Below are 22,063 nucleotides of genomic sequence, written 5' to 3'. Positions count from 1 at the left end.
TTCTCTCTCTCTCTCTGTGTAATGTGTAGAGCCGCCGGCCTTTGGGCCAGTAATCCTGGGCTCTTAGGCCGGGGCCTGCCAAGGCCCTGAGTGTCAGCAACACATTTCTCTCTGCTGCACACACATCCAAAGACACACACACACAGCATCACTGACACCTCAAAGCTAAATATACCTCCGAGTGGCAGCGACAGGTGATGGAGCTCCTCCACAGACGTTCTCTCGTCCAGGCCGGACACGGTTGGGGGGGTTCACGGGGTCTGAGTGTATGATTGTGACTGTAAGGACGAGACGAGTGTGTGTGTGGTTGAGTTTGATGGGAGGGAGGGGGCGGTGTTTGAGCGTCAGGGTCTGATCACTGTAGACTACCTCAGCTCAGAGTCCACAGAGCTCAGATCCAAACGCAGCCCACTTCTGGGTCCCCCTCTCCTCTAAGCCAGCTGGTCTGGCTTAACATCACTTCTTTCTTTCACTTTTGTCTTTCCTTTTTTAAAAATAAAATCCTTTTTCTTGTTTGAGACAAGGAATTGACCGAACAAACCCACAGCTGGAGCTGCTGGGGAACCTTCCAGGTGAAGACAGAACAAGTAGCGCTGGTGAGTTCAGGCGGCGACGGATGATGCAGGAGTGTGAAACGATGACGGGAAAACAAACTGGAGAACAGTTGGTCATTTATCAGATATGCAGTGGCGTTAGCTTCCATTTTGAAGCCGTTGTTGTTTCTGGTCAGTGTTCCTGCTCTCTGAGCTCCATGTTTGGTCTCCAGTAGCCTCTCCGATCAATGCTTTATCACTAATACCATGTTATTGATCCTGTAAGATACTAACAAGGATATTTTTATCCTCTCTTCTCTCTTCTCGCTCTTCTGCAACTTTTCTGCTGACAAAACGTGAAATTTGAGCTTCAGATGTTGAAACTGGTTCACTGTTCTGATTCTGCCCCAACTGGGGACATCTGTTGGCCACAAGGATTAAATCTGAGACCGTCGTCGGTCTTTATGTTAATGTACATCCTGTATTCAAAATGAAGGCGATGTGACAAGGAAGGTTACCTGACGTTTGTTTTAATTTGTTGCTGGTATAAAAAATATTGGTTGTTGCAGCTTTAAATGTTTCTTCTTTCTTCTTGTCGAGTTGTGGTTTCAGAGGAATAACTCAGTGTTGGATTCATAATTTGGTTGAAAACACCATCCAACATTTTTACTTTCAGTGTTAGTTGGCTGAGTTCAGGTTGTTGAAGCTCTTTCATTTCTGAAAGCTGTTTGGATGTTTCCACAAACTGATTTTATATTATGGTTTAAAAAATGTATGACCTGGAGCTGAATATTTAGGGTGTGGCTGGACGTTTCCTACATACAGTTGTCTTTGTTGTGTCTTTGTTGTGTCTCTATTTATACAATATTCAAATTTAGAAAATGAAGCTTAGAGTTGTGCTGCAGAAAAAGGTCCAGTTTGTTGGAATATTAAGTCTGTTTTATACTGTTGACTCCAGTAAAGAAAAACCCCCCACAGCTGATTTTTGTCAATCGATAAATTTGCTCAAGCAAGAAGCTACGAGAGGAAACGAACATCTCTCCTTTCGGATAGAGAAAAGTTCAGATGAAGTCTGATGGTGGTGATTTATACTAAAGCAAATAAACAATCTTAATATTAGCTCTTGGATTCATATATTTCTTCTTGATGGCAGGAACAGAATCCTGAACATGTTTTCCTGTTTGGTAAAATTACGTCTTACAGTTACCTTCAGCTTTGTGAAGCATTTTTTGTGTCTTTCCGGAGAATTTTTCAGTTTTACTGTCTGTAAATTTACCATTCTCAGCTGCTGCAGGCTGAGAGCAGCTGAAGACGAGCCGGTGGAGACCAAACACAGAGCTGAAAGAGAAATGAGAAATGACATATGATCCTTCATGCTGCGGTGATGGCTTTATGAGCAACGCGATGATTGTTTTCAGGCTACTTCTATAAATCTTGTTTGTGGTTTGATTCGGCCAAAACGAGATTCACTGAACTTCATTGGTGGGAAGGAGGCGTCACACTTCCTCTGGATCCAACTTCTTCATGTGTTCAAGAAGTTTAGTGATGACCTCTGTGGCATCATGTTTTCCACTGACACCCCCACACACACAGTTTCATGTTGCTTGCGGTTGTGAAACACAAAAATTACCCAATTTGTGTTCAGCCTTTGGTTGTTCTTTCTTTTCTGACACTCAATGAGCTCATCTGCTCATCTTCCATATCCATATATAGACCGACGGACAGATGGATTGATCCGGTTTATTTTAGAAGACTGGAATCAGACCACGTTTCACAACAAAATCAAGAACATACTAAACTGTGAAGCGATCATGTGACGGCCCCTCAGGTCTACCGTTTGTCCCCTTGGAGGGGCCTGATCCCCAGTTTGGGAACCGTTTTTGTGCTCAGACATTTTTTCTGCTTTGAGAGTGTTTTTAAACAGTTTGTATTTTAACAGAAGGAAAAGTATCAGAGCTCAGATTTAATTATGACTCAGGTAATAATAATAATAATAATAATAATAATAAATGAATGAAGTGTTTTTCATGGTGTCCACTGAGGGGCAGTACTGAGCTGACACGGAGGGGGGCAGTTAAAGTGGATATTAAACTCCAGCTTGTGAATGTAAAACCTGTTGAAAATATGAATCCATGTATGAAATGACTGTCCTGTGTGATGACGTACACCAGGTGCGCGCTGACAGCCTGAGGAGCGCGTGCAGCCTCCGGAGGACACGCACAGATGGACTGAACCGCTGGACGGAAAGAGACGCGGGGACATGCGGGACTGAAGGCGGAGGTGAGCCGGGACTGAGTGTGTGTGTGTGTGTGTGTGAGTGTGGAGAGAGAGAGGGTGTGTGTGTGTGAGTGACACACACACAGAGAGAGAGAGAGCGATGCGGGGCGTGCGGGCTGACACGCCATTAGATAAACAGGAAACAAACAGACGCGGTGTTCCGTTGTCTCCGTCGACTCTTTGGATCTGTCCTCGGTTCTGGGGTTCTGGACGGTCCTGGATCTGGTCTTTGAGAACTTCTTCTGTGGGCGGCTGGAGCTGAGTGTTGTATCCGGAGCCGGAGCTCGGAGCTCGGGCTTCGTGGAGCGCAGTGAGCCGCCGACCCTGCTCCGTCCTCCGGCGGGGAGCGGAGCTCAGACAGCCGGCATCAGGACAGCAAACAGCGGCTCCCGGTAAGAGACCAGACCAGGTCCCGGTCCGGACCAGCTTCCGTCACTGACCCGTCCCTGCGCAGAACTTTAGCAGCTTCTCCTTTCTCCAAAGTTTGTTTGTTCAAAGCTGACCTGAGAAAATGAGACTTCACAGTGACTCTGGTTAATCAACAGTCACACAGATTTTATTTGGAAAGTTGTTGGGTTTGTAGCAACACAAACAATCACAAACAACACAAAAGTGACAACTTTATGACAAATGTGAATGTTTCTCTGAAAGCTGCAGCTCTGTTGATTTGGACACATTTATATTTTTGTTGTATTCCAATTCATTGTTTTATTAGCAAATTTAAACCAGTCAGTTATTCATGAATCACCCTGATATTGAATCCAGTTGTTGGTTTTTCAGTGACGGAAAGTTAAACATGTACCTGAAGGTTTGGATTAAAAGACAAAATGAAATCAATTTGATAAAATAATGAATGTTTGGAAACTAGATTTTGGCACAGATGAGGGGCCACAAGATGGAGGAGCGAAGTGTTGAAAGCAAAACTGGCCCTCTGAGGTGTTGGGGGTTTCCTGAACGAGCCCATTGGTCATCTGTCAGCAGGTGATTATGACCTCATCGTAGGCTCTGTTGCTAGGTGACACCTAGTGGTCGAAGTGATGTCGACCGGGCTGATGAGCCCACATCAACACGAGGTCATGCTGGACGGACGGGTCAGCAACGGAATGGGAGAGCGGCGTGTTCGATTCCCGCCTGGCAGCTGCAGTTCCACCTCCATTCGCTGTTGTTATTGTAACCACGATGACGGAAATGGTCTGATAATGAGGAAGTTCTTATTTTAACCCGAATCACCATGTTTTTCCCGAAACTAACCAAGACACGATCCTTGTTATTGGTGTTGGTTGGTAGGCCAGTCCTTGTGATGATGGTTGTAACCATGACAACCAAGGTCAGGTCCGCCCGCCGCTGTACGGTCAGCAGACAGTCTCTGAGCTCTGAGCTGAACGGGTCTTCTGCTCCATCTTTTCGCAGAGATGACACCGTCACACATCGTGACCTCAAGCTCTCGGCGTCTCCTAAGCCTGAAAGTCGGGACAGACGTGTCCTCTGGAGACGCTGTGACATCAGTCTGTCAGGCTGAGCATGTGGTGTTTGTGCCACAGAGTGACTCACTCACTGCTTATAGAGGGAGATCCCTGAGCCAACCACATGTATCTGATCAGGTTACCTGGTCTGCAGCTCAGACCTTTAAAGTCAGCCCGTTTTTGTTTTCTTCGAGTTGATGAGACTCTTTTGAAATTTGTCTTCCAGTTTTTCTGCCTCGTCTGCCAACATGTGGCTCAGACACTTATTAGCCTTTACTGAGGGGGGAAATGTGTGTTTTACAGCTGTGTAATCTGTAGACGTCCGTGTCCAGCGATGTTTGGATGCTGCTCTGACTGTTCTCGGCTCCTCGGTCGGACACAGAGGACGCCTGTCAGCCAAAACCTGCCGGCGATGCAGAAATCTGCTGTTCACTGTTTCTGACCTTTTCAGTGACTGTCATGTGGTCGTACAGCCAGAGAGGACGATCCCCACGCACGCAGCAGCTTCATCAGGAGCTGCAGTTCTTTTATTGGCTTTTTCCACTTTCATTCTTTTATTCTGGAGCTTTCGTAACTCACTCACTAACCCCTACATGTGGAAGTACACAGTGAAAAGCTCACTAAGCCCTCAAAGAGGTGAAAAAATACAACTCTGAAACAATTCAATATGCTTATGTCAAATTTTAAACCAAAAGCATCAAAAGATTTTCCGTTTTCTTTCATGCCTTGATACCAAACTTTGTCTTTTGGGCTTCCTGGTTGGTCGACATGAACATTTAAAGGCCATACATTTACTAAAGTTCTAAACATAACCACTCCTTAAAAGAACTGAGAGACACATTTATAGCGAAGCTAATTGTGTGTTTATCGTTTGTCAAGTTTACGTTTCTGCTGCCTGGGAGCGTGTTCCAGGATGAAAATGGTTAAGAATGTGTTTTATCGGAGTCAGCTTGGGAATCGTTAGGAAAATGAGACAATATAGGAATCGTTAGGGATATTTGAAATTCTTCAGAACTTTTGAGTCTTTGAGAATTTTGTGGTTCAGTTTGATTCAGATTCTTTGTGTCGTGACTCAGTTCAGAATCAGGTCAAGCGAAGTGCAGAGGAATGTCATGGTTTTTGCTCTTTGGTCTTTGTTCCAGTCCACCACTGCTGTGTTTTGTTGGTCTCGAGCACACAAACTCCTCCTGAAAATACCTCACCTTTTCTTTCCGGTGTAATCTGCCGGACTGACACCTCTCTGATTACACGTGGTCAGTCAATCTTTTGTTAATTTGGCAGTTTGATGCCTCCGTGGTCTTTTATAGCTTTAAAACTTTAATTTGCTTCATTCAGTTGGAAATAGTCCGCGTTCGCTGACTCAGCTCTTTTCCTTTTGAAATCGATGTCCAGTTCAGTTCCAGGTAGATCAAAAAAGATTAAACACCTTCCTGAAAGTCTCCAGTGCAGTCGGAGGCAGCGATGGAGGGAAGGAGGTGGGTGGGTGTCACAGCTGTCCATCCAGCTCCTGTCTGTCCCGCACACCGTCCCCGGCGCTCCCATATGGAAACGCAGAGTGTCCTACCACGGAATACCATCACAACATGTCACTCATTAGCTGTGTGTCCCCTGTCCCCCCAGTGTGGACGCTCACAGATGTCCAACACAGACTCAACATTTGCTGAAGCTGCAGAACTTTCTTCTGTTTCTGTTTCAGCGAACTTTAAACTTTAAAAATAATTTCAATCATTGTTCTTCTGCAAAGGGGACATCGGTTTGGACAATTTGAGCTTGATCAATGAAATGATCAGTCAAGTATCAGCAACCTCGTCCTCAGCAGCGATTCATCACTTGAGTCATCCTTCAGGGAAAATGTCCCTCCTGTGCGTCCTGATCATCATGATCATGATGACGACAGTTCATCTTCCTCCGTTAAACACCCCCCTTAAGGTTTATGACTTAGGAAGTCCTGACTGTCTGCGTCTGTCTCCAACATGGACATTAACCTATACACAGATATGTGTGTGTGTGTGTCTATGTAGGTTTAACCACTTCTCTTTTAATACACAATGAACACACTAATAGTTGTGCACTTGTGTAAAGTTTGGAGGGTCGAACTTTGACTTCCCTCATTATGTGTTTAGAGTGTTGTGTTGTGTTGTGTTGGTGGACGATCTGAGCACATTGTCCACCAAAGACAGTCAGTGTCTCTCTCTCTCCCTCTCTGAGGTTCAGCTTGGTGGAAAATAATTGGCGGGTCTCAGAGAAAGCGAGGGAGCAGCTGAGGACGGCGTGAGATGGCTGATTTCCATCTTCTCCTCAGCTCCACAGTCTCTTTCTCTGTCTGGGAACCAAAAACCCGTCGTATTGTTGTTTGGGGTAAAAAGTTCATTCTTTTATTTTTGGAGTCCGTCTGTTTTACGCCGAGTCTATAAATAACAGGGAGGATTGTGGGACTGGAGTGTCATCGTGGAAAAGATCAAACTCTATTTGAGTTACAACACAAACGCACACACATCGATTTCGAGAGTTTAACACAATCTCCCCTGAACATCTCTTGTCTCTGCTTTACTACAACATGCTGAGTGAGCTGGACTGCCGGCGCTCTAAATTTAAACCGTGTTGATCCGAGTGCTGTTTTCCTGAAGTGAAGGTAGAGGCTCAGTCAGGCAGCGTGACTCAGGCTCCAGATATTCATGTAACGCTCCCCAGCTGGCGTGTCGCTGCTCGCCGCATCACATCGCTCCACTTCATCAAAGCGGTTTGTTGTGGCAAAACGAATCAATTATCTACCGTGTCAGAGGTCGGCAGTTCACAGCCACACGCCTTCCGAGAAAAGAGGATCATTGTTATTATCTTTGTTGCTGTTAATTAATCTGCTGATTTATTTTCTGTAAAAAACAGAAAAATGTTTCCAGGGTAATTAATTTAGTTTTGTTGGATGAACAGTAAAAATCAGGCCAGCTCAGTGTGAGCGGACAGCATGTGGACACCGAGTCCTGAGCAGGAAAGTCACGAGTTCGATTCCAACGGGAGGTAGAAAACGGCCTGCGTGTGTCTGGGCAGGTTTACATGGAGAGTTCAGATTTTGTTGCTTCAGTTAAAACTAATCATCTGATTCTACCATCCAGTTTGTTTTGTTGATGGTTTTTGGAAGCACTTTTTCTCCTTTTAGATTCAAACTCTTCAGAGATGACTTTCAGAAATGGCACTGGGTGTGTCATTGTTTAGTTTAGGATCAGTCTGTTGCTGCCATGTTATATCAGATGATGCTGGTGTTGATGAAGAGGTGTATTGTCAGGGGGAGAATCACTCTCACACCTTCGCCATGAAGCCCGTCGTCTTTTTTTCTCCTGTCACTCCTGATGACGCCTGAAAGCTGCCATGAAAACCTGTCGTGTGTGTGAGTGTGTGTTTGTGTCTGTCTCAGCGTGTGTGAAAATCCAGTTAACTTGTTGACCCGAGCTCTTAATCTCCACTTCAGGAACAAGACATGGGTCACATGACACACACACACAGACAGTCCTGTACAGATCTGTTTTCACAGTATAACACATATTTTCCCACTTCCTCCTCATGACTGTTAATATCGTTTCTTCTCTCCTCTCTGTCCTTCAACACAACCTCTTCCTCTTCTTCTGTGTTTACACCGCCTGTCTTTAAAGCATTTTTATATTAAATATGCTCGACATAAATGAAGTCATCGATCCGTCTCAGTTCCTTGCAAAGAGAAAGTTTTCTGACGAGCAGTTCAAAGATCTTCAGATGTGTTTGTTGTATAAAGTGAACAGACATACTTGTGTGTCTGTATTATTTGCATTCTGACCCACCGGCTGTTTCACTTCCTCCTGATCGGACGATAACCCCCCCAGGACTCGGGGTGATGGGTGTGTCGGGGGTACAGAAGCAGTGAAGGGACCGGTATGAGGCAGATAATACGCTGCCTGTCTGTGCGTGCACGGCGGTTAAACTCTGAAACACATCATGCGAAGGTACCCACACGCGATCAGATGCTGTGTTCGTACACGTTGCTGTCTGGGATGGTTTTGTTTTGCATGCTTTTGTCGTTTTTTCTTTAGCAGTTGTGTGACAGGACCCTCAAACCGGTTTATCCTCTTCCTGTCATCCATGTGCAGGCATATGCTTTTGAATAATGCTAATCCTAATAATCTTTGTGTTTTGTTGCCTTTTTGGTTTCCGCAGGAATCCAACCAGCAGTTTGGGATTGAAAAGTGAAAAACTGTGAGGACCTGGAAAGTCAAACAAAAGAGCCGGAGGAGAAGACGAGAACATTTGTGAGAAAAGTAAAAAGGAAAACCAAACAGAGAAAATAACCAAAATGGGGAGAAAAAAGATCCAGATAGCTCGGATCATGGATGAACGAAACAGACACGTAAGCACAGAGACGCCTTCAGACACACTGCTATGAACATGAAATAAAAAAGTCCAGTGACGACAAAAACATCCGTCTTCCTTCAAATCATTCAAATTTCAACCAGCAAAGCTACAAGGGCCATAAATACACACACACACACACACACAGTAAAGTTCCTCTAAGTGGTGATATCGTGTCATATGATCGGCACACTGCATCTGACTGGGCCGTCTGAATCCAGCATGTAGCTCGATGCAGAAAACACTGTGTGAAAACAGCTTATTATCAATGGGACTTTTGCATGTGCACAATTATCACACATACAGTTAACACATACAGTGTGCGCACACACACACACACACACAGAAGTCTGAAGAAGTCTGGGGGAGCGGTTCCTCACTTCCTGTTATGACAGGAAATGCAGGCACATGTGCTTCCTGACCCATGTTGCAGGGCAGCACTGACCCCATCGCTTTCCTTAAACCACAGAACACACAGCGTTTATTTCATTTCTACTGTTTATTATGAATCAGTTCATTTTCATGGCTTTTCATTTCATAATCTATACATAAAAATCTACATTACTTAAAGAATGTTTGATAAAATTATTGTTTTACAAGAAGATATGAAGGTTATTGAGCTTTTACTGTGATGTCCGACATACATATATATATAAAATATAAAACAAAATAAACTGTTATGGATTAAAAGATTTGATCCAGATTCTCTTACAGAACCAGAACATATGAATCAGATTAATAGTCAGAGAATCAGCTCATATTGAAATCAGTGGAAATGAAATTGAATGGTAGACAAAATATTATTATTGTTAGATTTCCAGTATGTCAGTTATCTCTTGTTCAGATTAATGATGTCCATGCTGGCAGCTCTTTACAGGAAGAGGTAGCATTAATCCAGTCAGTGAGCTAAAATCTAATCAAGCTGATCAATAACCAATAAAGCTCCAAAACATGGCAGCCATGAGTTCTAATGTGTCCCGTTATTTCCTCCAGGTGACCTTCACCAAGCGTAAGTTTGGTCTGATGAAGAAGGCGTACGAGCTGAGTGTGCTGTGCGACTGTGAGATCGCACTCATCATCTTCAACAGCACCAATAAGTTGTTCCAGTACGCCAGCACCGACATGGACAAAGTCCTGCTCAAATACACCGAGTACAACGAGCCCCACGAGAGCCGCACCAACTCTGACATCGTGGACGTAAGTCTGACCCTCAGTGTTCAGGTGTGGGGGGGTTGTGTAGTGTTGCAGCAGCACAGTTTGTACCGAACCTCGTCTTGCCTCGGCTTATGTAACAGTGTTAGAGGAACACAATAATGAGTGTGTGTGTGTGTGTGTGACACATGCAAACACACACACTGATGAACAGTGGACATACAGGGAGGACACACAGTGAACTGTCCCTGAGGTCAGACTTAAGTGCTGATCCTGGAGTCAGTCAGGAAGGTAAATATGAAAATGGACGTTTTAATAAAAAATTCACTGAGATCAGGTTCAGTATCTTCTCCGGTCTGACCTGCCGGTTTATTTACTTTATTCATAAATCTCAGGGTTGTTTGTTTTCCTGTTTGAGTTTGTGTATTTTTTACATTTAAACTTGAAAAAACAAATCCCATGTTTGTTGGCATAAACACGGGCAGGACGGGTGTTACCACTGTTGGCCCGAGTGCGTTTGTGTGCTCATTGTGTTCACATGTGCATCCTGTAAGTGTGTGTGTACCTGAGTGTTTCCCTCCACGCGGCCCAGCACATGGCCTCTTGGCCGGCCCGTAACACTCAGGTTTACACGCTCTCTAATCCTCTGTAATCCCTCACAATCCCGTTCAGCTCGTTAGTGTAATCTGTCCTGGTGGCCTCTTCACATCCACACAGTCTGAAACCAGCCAGAGTGTTGCTGCTGCACCATGAGTCCACCTTACTGTGTGTTGTTGTTGTGTTAAACGTCAGCTGAAGCTGCTCTTTAACATCAGATCAGTCTCTACACAGTTTTCAAAGTAAAACAAGAAATACATGCAGATTGGAACATGGCTGATGGTCGTCGCACAAAAACAACAAATAAAACACTGAAGTCATTTGATATCTGTCGAGAGTAAAAAAAGGAATTATTTTGATTGCTTCGTCATACACAACCCCGAAGAAGACAACAAACAAGTTGTGCTTCTCATTTAGTTTTAATGAGTTTCTATTGAAGCTCAGACCAGTGTACACCCTGTGTGTGTGTGTGTGTGTGTGTGTGTGTGTGTGTGTGTGTGTGTGTGTGTGTGTGTGTGTGCGTGTGTGTGCGCAGCTCACAGTCTCATCAATATGATTCTACAGCTAACGGCCGTCATTTAAATACAAACATGTTTATGAACAGAATAAAAACTTGTTTCTAAATATAAACTGTAAATTATATTCATAATATGTAAATTAGGATGTGATGTCATCCAGCAGCGTTCAGTGAGTTTTTAAATAGACTGAGAGTACCTGACAGCACCGACACGTTGTTGTGTTTGAGTTAGATTAAACCAGATGGTGACATTTAAAGAGAAAACTCAAATTTCTAGAGAATTTATGACAGTAAATGACTTCAGCTCTCCGTTAAAACGAGTTCATTCATTCCTGATAGAAAGTTTTTTCCAGATATTATTGATTGAAAAATGGGATTAAATTGTCTAATAATCTGATTGACTCTGGCTGGTGGGGAGTCATCCAGCAGGGGGGCTGTTTGATGATTGGCCAATCAAATATCTGCCAAACAGGAATTCAGAGCAGAAGAGAGGCTCCTTTGTTTTGGCCATCTTTTTTAGTTTGTGTGTGTGTGTGTGTCTGTGCGCAGAGTGTAGATCGCTATCAGCTCATTGTGTTGTGTTCATTTAGCCTGGGAAACTTGCTGCTATTTATAAATCGGAGGAATTCTGCATTCCTCACTTTTACTCCGTCAACCTTATTTTGCTTCGGCCTGGAGTGAGTGGGTGTGTGTCTGTGTGCGTCTGTGTGTGTTTAACTGTGGTTCCATGCTGTTTCAGATTAGAAACAGATGAAGTCTTCACTAAGGTTGTGCACACACACATGCACGCTCTCAGAGTCAGTCCAGTTCCTTTGTGTTGGCTGTGATCCCTCCCCATTAAATGGCTGGAAACTGGTAGTGGTCTAAAAATAGAGCAGAACACGGCTAAGAATAGTCATGACGGGCGGTGAGTGTGTCTGTGGTTTGCCTGTGAATGGCTGAGTGTGTGTGTGTGTGTGTGTGTGAACCACAGGGGGAAAATAAAGGATAGGAAGAGAAGCAGCCGAAGCAGTCTCAGTTCCCTCCTTCCTCTTTTCCTTCAGTCCACTTCAGTCCACTTCAGTCTGGGTCCCTGAACTTGGACCGCCTTCTTCTGTTTCTGCTGTTTTTCTGAAGTGAAAGTCGGAGATTTCATTTCAGTTTGTTTGTTTGTTTGAAGTATTCAGATCATTTTCTTCAGGAAAAGTACAAACACAAATTTAAGAAATGCCAGTAAAAGTGGATTTTAATTCTCAGCTGAATGTCGATAACTGTCTCAGTAGTTAACAGTAAACTGATCAGCTGTTAACTTTCACAGTGAACTCCAGTCAAACTGAGGCTCATGGCTCAGAGGACGATTCAGAGAAACAGTTCAGATTTAGTTTTCTCTGAACTGTCGGAGAATTTCTCCTCTTTAAATTTCTTTTGAGTGGAAATTTCTTTTTGGTCAAACGGACGACTCAGACGTTTGTCTCATCTGTGAGGTCATGAAGCTCAGGAGGCCACATGTCTCATCTTCACCAATGAGTTCAGATGTTTAACCATGAAAGTCAGTGAGGCTGAAGACAAATGTCCCCTGTGATTCCCAAGGAGGGTATTTTTATTTTTATTGAAATGCCTGTTTATTTCTTACTATAGGGAAATTTACATTTACAAGTAATTATAGATAAATATCTGCACATTTTAGAGGAAATTCTGAGGACATCAAATAAGACGTTACTGGTGCTCTTCTTCTTCTTCCACTGTAGATCATGAAGGTTTGGGACTGTAAATACTCGCTGCTCTAATTTTGGACAAAACTTCCATCTGCTGCCGGAGCAGGAGTGGTGGGAAGCTGTAAAAGCTGCATGTCATGTTCCCTGGCACACACACACACACACACACACACACACAGCATCGTCTGAGGTGGCAGAAGAAGAAGAAGCCCACCCACGGAAAAAAAAGAGCAGCTCGAAGGAAATCGATGGAGACAAAAAGCTGAGGGACGAAGGCTGGCATCTTATTATGGCACCTTCCCTCCCTCCTTCCCTCCTCAGCTGTCTCCAGGAAGCTGTTCAAACCACCTGCCACCACACTCACACACACACCCCCTGACACGAACATTCCTGTTGAGTTGTGGAAAATAAAAAAGAAAATTCCCTCCACTTGTTCTTCCCTTCCTGATACAGACGCAGCCAGAGTATCTGAAGTAAAATAATCCGACGCTCTTCCTCCCCATCAGGGTCCAGCTCTGTTTATGGAGGGAGGAAGGAGTGAGTGTGTAGTAGTAACGTTGCGTACAGTGTGTGTGTGGTCGGTGTTGTGTTTAAATGGAGGAGCCAGATTGACAGATTGTGAGGGAGGGAGGGAGTGACGAGAAACACTGGAGTAAAAAATAGCCTTCTACGGCCATCAGGCCGCTCGCCACACCAGCATTGGTGGTAGCTGCCTCACCCTTCTCCTCCCCCTTTCCCCCTCCCCGTCTGCAAAGCCAAACAGGTGGACATGACTGGGATGAGTGGGATAGCTGGACTGTGTGTGTGTGATCCGGTGACAGACTGGACTAATGGGCTGTAAAGTGCTGAACCAGGACGCTGAGAGCCAAAACCACAAACTGTACTGAATCATCACCTTCATCTTCCTCTTCATCGCTCGCTTGCTCCAGATTTCACGGCACAGTCACTCACTTCAGGAGAAAAACATCAGTCCAGCTGTTGAAACTTTTGATTGTGTGATCAAACGCAGATGATGAAGATGATGATGAAGGCTCAGACTGGGCTATTTCTGCTCCTGTTGCTCCACCTAGTGGCAGAAACCAGCAGTGGGCCTCTGAGCTGCTAAAGCTGATGTCTCTAACTCTCTTTACAGATTAACTAAAGAAAAAGCACTAAATTACTGTATCTGACTGAAAAGCTTAAGATGTTGGTGATCAGTGGCTTTGGTTGCTAATAATCTGGATGGGTATCGCCCCTAACTGGGCTGGGGGGGCAGTCAGCTGGTGCAGCACTGATGCTCATCAGACAGAATGAAGGTTTAGGGCTCCTCAGCAGGAGTGCTTCATTCTGAGCTTCAGTGATGTGTTAACGTGTCCCTGATTCTTCTCCTTCTGTCCAGACGCTGCGTAAAAAGGGTTTAAATGGCTGCGACAGCCCCGACATCGAGGCCGACGACTCAGCCGGCCAGAGCCCGGAGTCTGAAGACAAGTACCGCAAGATCAACGAGGACATCGACCTGATGATCAACAGGCAGAGAATCTGTGTAAGCTCCTCTCTGGGTTCAGGTCTCCGCAGGGTCACGTGGGTCTGCTCAGTAACGCTGACCGGTGTCGTGTTTCCCGCCCAGCAGGGTCTGCCCCCCTCCAACTATGACATGGGGGGGTCCATCTCAGGCAGCAACGCCGGCGGCCTGCTGTACTCCCACCCAGGCATAGGGGGCGGTCTAGGGAACCACAACCTGCTGCCCATCTCTCACACACACCCCTCCCTGCAGAGAAACAGCATGTCCCCTCAGCGGCCCCCCAGCACTGGAAATGCAGGTGTGTGTTGGTGTGTGTGAAGAGTTTCCAATCCTGTTTGAGTCATGTATGTTTGACTGTGTGCTCTCCGTCTGCAGGACTGATGGGCTCAGAGCTGGCCAGCACTGTGGTCTCCAACATGGGTGAGTTCACATCCTGCCAATGCCACTCGGTTTTAAAACCATTTTCCCATTGACTTCAATACAACCTGACTGTATTCCTTAGCTCCCCCTGGTGTTTAGAGGAGTGAAGCACAGACTTAATAAGCAGCTTCTGTATTATAACAATTTAAATCATGAAACTAGAAATACTGTATGTTCAAATATCCCAAACAGACCAGATGACGGTCAGACCTGACCCCCCCCCCCCCCCCCCCCCCCTCTGGGTTTCTCTCCAGGAAACGGCAGCTACAGCAGCCACTGCCCCTCCCCCAGCCTGCTGTCTCCAGGAGTCTCCAAAAACCTGCAGGACAAGAGTCCACCTTCGATGAGCATGAGCCGCAAGCCGGACCTCCGGACCCTGATGCCGCCCTCCAACAAGTGCAACAACATGCCGACCATCGTGAGTGTTCCGGCAGTTTCACTCGCTTTCGTTTGCATTTTCTCGACTCTGATGAATTAACTGGAGCGCGTGAGGACTTTGACCTCATGTTGGTGCGTAGAAGAAGACGTCCTTTAGTTTGTGTATTATTGGACACAAACAAAGCGACCACAAAGAGAAATCTTTCTGTTCTGCTCTGAGGAGCTGCTGATACATTCAGCTCTCTGTTCTCTTGTCGATAATCTGAAATATGTGGAAACAGGACCGGGTCGGGCCCAGAGCTCCGTGGTGACTCGGTCACATCATTTCAAATTCTGATTCAGAAGGAAATCATGAGCCAAACAAACAGAGTTAACAAGAAGCAGCTGGTCCAGTCTGTAATAACTGATCCCGGTCTCTGTCTCTGCAGAACCAAAGAATAAATCACTCTCAGACCGCTCAGACTCTGTCCACTCCTGCCGTCTCCATCGCCGCCCCGACTCTGCCCGGACCGGGGATGGGCGGGTATCCGTCCACGCTCACCTCTTCTTACGGCACAGGTGAGTACGGTGGAGCCGTGCTGCCACAGACAGGAGGCCTCCGAGTACTGGATCTGGTTTCTGAGGAGGACTTTCCGTGCATGTTTCCCTCAGAGTTCTCCCTGGGGTCCGACCTGTCCTCCCTGTCCGGATACGGAGGCTCTGGTCTGGGATCAGTCACAAACTGGCAGCATCCGGCGCTCGGACACATGGGGTGAGCCCGTTAAGACTGAACCTGTTCTGGAGATGATACTGAGAACGTAGATCGTGTTTAACATTACTCCCTGAAGCCCCAGCTGTTGCCATGGTAACGACCCCTCCGTCTTGTCTTCCAGGAACTTGTGTCAGAACTCAAACCTAAATCTCGCCCCAGGTCACCAGAACCTGCACATCAAGTCTGAGCCAGCTTCCCCCCCCAGAGACCGGAGCGTCGGCATGGTGGGCACCGGCCTGGGAGGGGGCTTGACCACAGCTGGATACTCCACCTCTGGCCACGGCCCCAACGAGGCTGGCCACTCCCCCGGCGACAGCGCGTCCAGCTGCGGGAGCTCGTACGAGGGCAGCGAGGAGCGTGAGGATCACCATGGCAACGACAGCTTCCTGCTCCGACCTCTGTCTGGGCAGGAGGAGCGCCACAGCCCGTCAGTCAAACGTATGAGGCTAACGGAGGGGTGGGCCACATGATGGGGGGGTGTGTCCAACCAGAGAGAGGAGATGTTAGGAAGGTTACCTTATAGTGTTATTATTATTATTAATATTATTATTATTATCATCATCATATTCTCCTTGTACTGAGTGGGTGTGTTATATGTGTAATGGTAACATGTACGTGGGGGCAGAGGGGGACGGGGGCTCAGGACTGACGGAGAAAACCTGTAGGAAACGATCTGAAGACAGATTTCCAAAAAGAGAATCAAACCGTTTAATGAGCAGTCAGAAACAAAAGGTTAATCATAATCTGATCGATAATTAATATGTGATATCTATGAACACATCTCAAACAGCTTTCTGTTTTCAGCTCCATTTCTTCCAGTTTTCCACAAACCGTCCGGTCCAGGATGTTTCTGACGTACATGTAATGTTTGTTTTGTGTGTGTTCTGGGGGGGCGGGGGGATTTAAGTGAAACGCACATTCACGTATGTGCACATGTATGCAAACTAACAAACAGGTCAAAGTGAAGAAGTCTGGTACTCTGAACGGTGAAGCTACTTTGAGTTCGATCACATGGAGCCAGCAGGCGGTGGAGGCGGAGTCACGCTGCACAGGCCGTGTTGCAGGTTCAACATTTTTTTGCGCACATAGAAACAAAAAGAAGATTTTAAAAATATTAATGTATGGAAGGTTAATGATGGCAAATAAAAGAGAGATAGAAAGAGAGAGCATGAGGAAGTACAGGAAGAGAGAGAGGGAGAGAAATGTTGGTGTGAGGAATGGTGACTGAGGACGTTTTTGTGAGTGAGTAGAAGCTTCAGACAGACTTCAGTCGATGTGAAGACAAATCTAATCCAGACCCACAAACGTATGGAAGCACAGAAAATAATAACCTTTGAAACTGAATCACGACTAAAATACTTTTATTTTTTTACTTGAAAAAATTGTGTTTGTACATTAAAAATACAGATTTCACTCAAATGCGAGAGCTAAAGAGGAAGAAGATGAAGCTCATTATCAGCAATAAGGGATAGAAAATTACAAAAACTAGAAAGGATTGAAAAAGGGAAATTACAGATTATTTTTTTATTAAAGAAAAGAGAACAAAGTTAAGTGTTAATGTGATTAGTCATTGAAATGTTCAATTAAAACATCTATATGAAGGTTTTTAGATAAATTCTCGCTCATTGACAATATTTCAATATTACTGTTACGTATTCCAGCTGTGCTTTAAAATAGGTCTCCATTTGTGGCTTTTCTCTGGCCTGTAATATTTTCCCCGGAAACAAAGAATCAAACAGACTCAAACATCAGACTGAAGTCTCGCTGAAGCTGATGAAACTGGAGGTGTAGATGAGGCACAGAGACAGTTTTGGCAGGATTTATCTGTCGCAGTGAAAGCCATAACAGGACAGTGATGCTTCACTGCACAAACTTTTGGATGTTTTCCTTTAAAAAGGTTTCCTTATTGTATCAAATTGATATTTTTGGATGTCTGCAGCTTTATTGATTAACTAATAAAAGGAGCAGAGGCAGGGAGGTGCAAAATATTTTCTAGCAAACATTCAGGGAGATTTTTAGTTGTGCCCCACCCGAAGTAAAAACTTACAGTCTGCTGTTCAGCTGGTGTCAAACCCAACGTTATCTCACAGAGCACAAACTATCTGCTGTCTCCCACAACTGAAATCAGTGTGCTGATTATTCAGCTGGACCAGCAGCGGAGGAGGAAATACTTACACCTGCCAAAATAAAAGCACTGGTAGAACAGCTGGTTTTTTGGACGAGGCCAAGTGACTCAAAAAATAAGAAGTTACAGCTGTGAGATCTGCCTTGTGCAAACAAAAGTAAAGTATGAAGTCTAAAGTAAAACAAAATGTGGCAGCACATAAAAAAAGAAATCACATGATGATCATTATTGATTTTGAGGATTTCTAGACCAGAACACACGACTGTTCTGTGACACTGAAGCTTCTGCACTTTGTCAAATCATAATTGAATTGCTTTGGGATGAATGGTGCAGCTCTACTTCAGCCTAAATTCAGAGTTTGTGTTGCTCCGCCGCTGCACAGCTTTGTGGACGTGTTGAGTCCTTTGTGCCTTGAACCTCAGCCGGGCCTGACACCAGCACAGCCAGAGGCCGGACACAGTAGTTAGAGTCTTGCTGAGTTTTATTCACATTTTTGTTTTCTTACTTTTAAAGAGACTGAGGTGGCTGAGGGTTGTTCACATTTGAATATTTTGGTTTAAGAACTGTATATTTGGAGCTCAAACCCTCGGCCACAGGTCTGCACTGCATGCCCCCCGTTTACTGAAAACAGCCACTAAATTCACCAAGTTGGATCCCTGAAGCTGCTCGAGTTTAAACCAGCTTCTGTTTAATTACAACCTGCTAAATATCTGTTGTTGTTTTTTTTTTTTTTTGTTTTTTTTTTAAAGGGCAGAGCCCAGATACGTTTTCTCCTGCACTCCTTTTCTTTTATGATGAATGTCGTCTCTGGGGGGGCCAGGAGCTTGTCCTCAGGCTCCAGGCTGGGATGCTCACACAAAGAAACGTGGAGTGTAAACTAACCAAAGTGTGAAGAACCCTGTATATTTGTTTTTTTTTTTGTTTGTTTTTTTTTTGACTCTTTAATCAGTAACTGCCTGGACTTTGACAAAAATGTTTCCAGAAGCCCCGATGAGATGATGAGATGATGTCATGGTGACATCAGTGAATGTCCTCTGCACTGTAAATGCATCTCCCCCCTCCTCAGTGAGTTCAAGTCTAATACACTCAGATTGTTAGCGGCATAAGCTGGACTTTGTCGCCACTTGGAGACAATGATTCTCAGAATAAGATGAAGTGCACCTCAGATCATGTACAGCAATGCCCTCACTCAGAAATGTGCTAGTATTTGTATTTTGCAGAAGAAAAAAATCTTTAAATATACAGGCTCTGTTACAAACATCTGTGTGCTGCGTCTTCTTTGCTTCTTCACCTTCCTGTTGTTCTTATTTTAGATTTAGCACATTCATTTTGGAGAAATATGGGAGTAAACTACAAAAGATCACATGAAAATGAACTGAAAGTAGTTTTTATATGACATAAAGGGTTCGTTGTGTTCATTTGTTGTCTCAGGCTGATTATTTCAATATGAAGCATGTTCAGAACAAACTCAGTATGAGTGAAGTTAACGTGATTTCTACAGTCAGGTAAAGTGCTGGACAAAGAACCATAAAATTGGAAAAAACCCAACATGTAAATGTTCCGTTTGAAAATAAACGGCAGAATAAAAATGTTTGTAGTTAGATGTAGAGATTGGCTTTTTGGAAGGTTTGAGTGAAAACGTTTTTCGTGTTTTGACTGATGCTGATAAAACTTTGTTTTGGCATTGACTCCACATCATCCAGGAAATGAAGGAAGCTGAGACTCAACTCTGGAGGTGCAGGTTCAGTTGAGTTGTGTTGCGTTGTGTTGCTGCAGATCAGCAGCCAGGAGGCGCCACAGACTGACCTTCAACATGCTCCTCTTCCTCACTGCTGCTTTACTGAGACCTGATCTGCAACTGATATCATCTTCACTCTATAGAAATCTGATTATTATTTTATTCACTATGTGATTAATAAAATAGTAACAAAGAAACGTTTCATTTAAACCAGAAAACCCGAATAAAAAGTTAATAAAGCTGAAACTATATGATCAAATCACAATCCTTCCCATTCTAAATAAATTCAAAGTGTGATTCATATTCAGAAGAACGGTGTTTCCACTTTTAGTTACTGTGATCAGCAGAGGCTTCCATTTCCATTTCATTTTAGAGACAACAACATATTTGACTTTATTCTTCAAATAAAACATCAGAACATCACTTTTAATGACGTAATTACGTCATCACGGGTCATTTGGAGCTGATGGTCGTTTTTTTATTAATTCTAAATTAAATCTAAATTTTGCTGCCTCTTTCAGCGGAAAGCTGCACGTTTTCGTTTACTGTCATTGTTGTTGTGTTGTGTTTTTTTTTTTTTTTTTGTGCGTGTGTTATTCAGACATTTTTATTGCTGTTGTTGTTCTTGACTTCCGGTGAGAAACGTCATCATTCACACCTGAACTTCCTGTAAACTGAAGCAGGTGTTGTTAGCGCTGCAGCTTCGTGCAGTTTGTCAGATTTAAAAGTATTTTTAATCATCTTTTGTATTCGTTGGAGTTAGAACAGCAGCGGGTGTTTTTAAAAAACACATTTTATCAGTTAAAATCAGATTATTTGATTTTACATTTTTAGGACAGCTTATCGTGTTTATGCTAGTTAGCTAGCTAACATTAGCGGCTAACGGTCCACTGTCCAATCACAGCTCGGGGTCGGTGTGTACCTGCAGGTGAGTTTATGCACCATATTTTTAATTCCACATTTTTTAAAAAAAGGGGACAGACTGACTGAAAGCAGGAAATTCACTGGACTAATTTAATTAAACTTCACCTTAAACGTCAAAAGTAAACTTTTCGTCGTGTTTCTTACAGAAAACACTTTAAACTCACATTAAAGGTAATCTTTCCGCCATTTATATTCTGATTATATTCATTTATATTCTGATTTTATTATCTGATTTGTCAGTGAATGAGCTGAAGTGATACACGATGTTCATTTTTTAAACGAGGGAAAGGGGAGGGGTTGGGGGCGGGGCCATTGTGACTGACAGGACAGAGCACAGCAGGTTAGCTCTGGTTTCAGAAGACTTGATGTGATTTTGATTTTGCTTTATTTTGGATGTTTCCTCTGTACATGACTTTATTTCAGTGAATCCAAACAGCAGTCATACTTTGGAGCGTTCGTCTCCACTCGGCCTGATCAGCTGGTGATGTGTGATTGTCCCTGTGTCACCGTTTTACCCACAATCCAAAGTGTAAACGTGTCCTCGTCATAGACTTGATGATAAATGTACATCCTATAAAATCAACCTCCTTTTCAGGATGTTTCAAGCGAACTCGTATCATCCTGAGCTTGTTAGCAGGCTGGCATTAGCATTTTGCATCAGATGAATTCTGCATTGAAATAGCTGCAGATTTAATCTGTAGTTTGATTAAAACAGGAAAGTATCCGCTGGATTCTGCAGCTCTTTCCTCACCGTCATGGCTGAAGGTCGTCAGGTCCACACATGTGTGGACTCTGTTTTCTTCTGAGGTTTTCAAGTAGATACTGCTCATAAATCCCGTCTGACAGGCAGCTTGTGTTTATTTTTGGCTGTCTGGTTAATGCCCATAGATTGTTGGCTGGCTGTCTGCAGATGAACGGGATGCCGGGATAAAGGGCGAAGGTTTCAGGAAAGTTTGTGATCGGAGGGAATGGATTCTAACAACGTCAGCACTGAGATGTTTGCTTGTGCAGGCGTAGCTCCATTTTATCTGCGATGAAAACTCTGTGCTGCAGAAACTCACACAGCCTCCAAACCGGAGCTGTGTTTAGAAGTCGTCAAGGACGCCCTGTAAACTGGCTGCCGGCCCACATGCCTCAGATGTACCTTGCGTTTTGTGAGTGTCCATGTGCATGACTGCTTGATTTGAATGTGCATGTGCACGTTCATGTGGACCAATACACAGACTCTGGAACTCTTCACAGGCAAATATGACTTCAGTCAACTTGACCTATATGTGCAGTGTCTCCCTGTGGAGGCCTTTTGTTCTCACACACTCCTGGCATTCGGGCGCCTCACTGAGCAGAAAGTCATTCAGGACTGAAACGACGTGGAAACAGAGAAGAGTTTATCTTTCATGGCAGCGTGACCAGCTCCGTTCAAAAACGTGATAACGATCTGTGTGTGTCTGTCTGTCTGCCCCGTGCCTCCATCTCCTCATCCAGTTCAAACCAGTTTCTGTTTATCAGCTGAACAGAAGCAGTCTGTACAGTAGAAGCCAAAATATTATTCATGTGACCTCTCATCATTGTGTGTTTTGTTCTTTGTGTGTGTGTGTGTTTTTGTATGTGAGAGTGTTGTG

The 22,063-nt window shown here is 44.3% G+C and overlaps 1 protein-coding gene across 2 annotated transcripts; it reads left to right on the top strand.

Annotated features, from left to right (window-relative positions):
- The first annotated feature begins 402 nt into the window (after positions 1 to 402).
- On the top strand, positions 403 to 19,200 carry LOC115051590 (myocyte-specific enhancer factor 2C-like). Of its 2 annotated transcripts, none has more exons than XM_029515037.1 (11): positions 403 to 596; positions 2,705 to 2,813; positions 8,456 to 8,645; positions 9,641 to 9,844; positions 13,986 to 14,129; positions 14,217 to 14,406; positions 14,484 to 14,528; positions 14,783 to 14,946; positions 15,335 to 15,464; positions 15,558 to 15,657; positions 15,779 to 19,200. In XM_029515037.1, the coding sequence occupies exons 3-11, from the start codon at positions 8,592 to 8,594 to the stop codon at positions 16,125 to 16,127; spliced, it is 1,380 nt and encodes a 459-aa protein (XP_029370897.1). In that variant the 5' UTR covers positions 403 to 596; positions 2,705 to 2,813; positions 8,456 to 8,591; the 3' UTR covers positions 16,128 to 19,200. The 2 variants fall into 2 exon arrangements, with proteins under 2 accessions (XP_029370897.1, XP_029370896.1); XM_029515036.1 differs by having other exon boundaries at positions 14,214 to 14,406.
- Positions 19,201 to 22,063: the final 2,863 nt, after the last annotated feature.

This window comes from Echeneis naucrates, chromosome 12 (genome assembly GCF_900963305.1).
Source record: "Echeneis naucrates chromosome 12, fEcheNa1.1, whole genome shotgun sequence".
Taxonomy (NCBI): Eukaryota; Metazoa; Chordata; class Actinopteri; order Carangiformes; family Echeneidae; genus Echeneis; species Echeneis naucrates.
The sequence above is the reverse complement of the archived record's forward strand: the minus strand, read 5'-3'. Positions and strand labels throughout refer to the sequence as shown.

Coding starts and splice junctions, on each gene's coding strand:
- LOC115051590 (XM_029515036.1), top strand. CDS start 8,592: ATGGGGAGAAAAAAGATCCAGATAGCTCGGATCATGGATGAACGAAAC. Junction 9,845..13,985: donor CCAACTCTGACATCGTGGAC/GTAAGTCTGACC, acceptor CCTTCTGTCCAG/ACGCTGCGTAAAAAGGGTTT. Junction 14,529..14,782: donor CACTGTGGTCTCCAACATGG/GTGAGTTCACAT, acceptor GTTTCTCTCCAG/GAAACGGCAGCTACAGCAGC.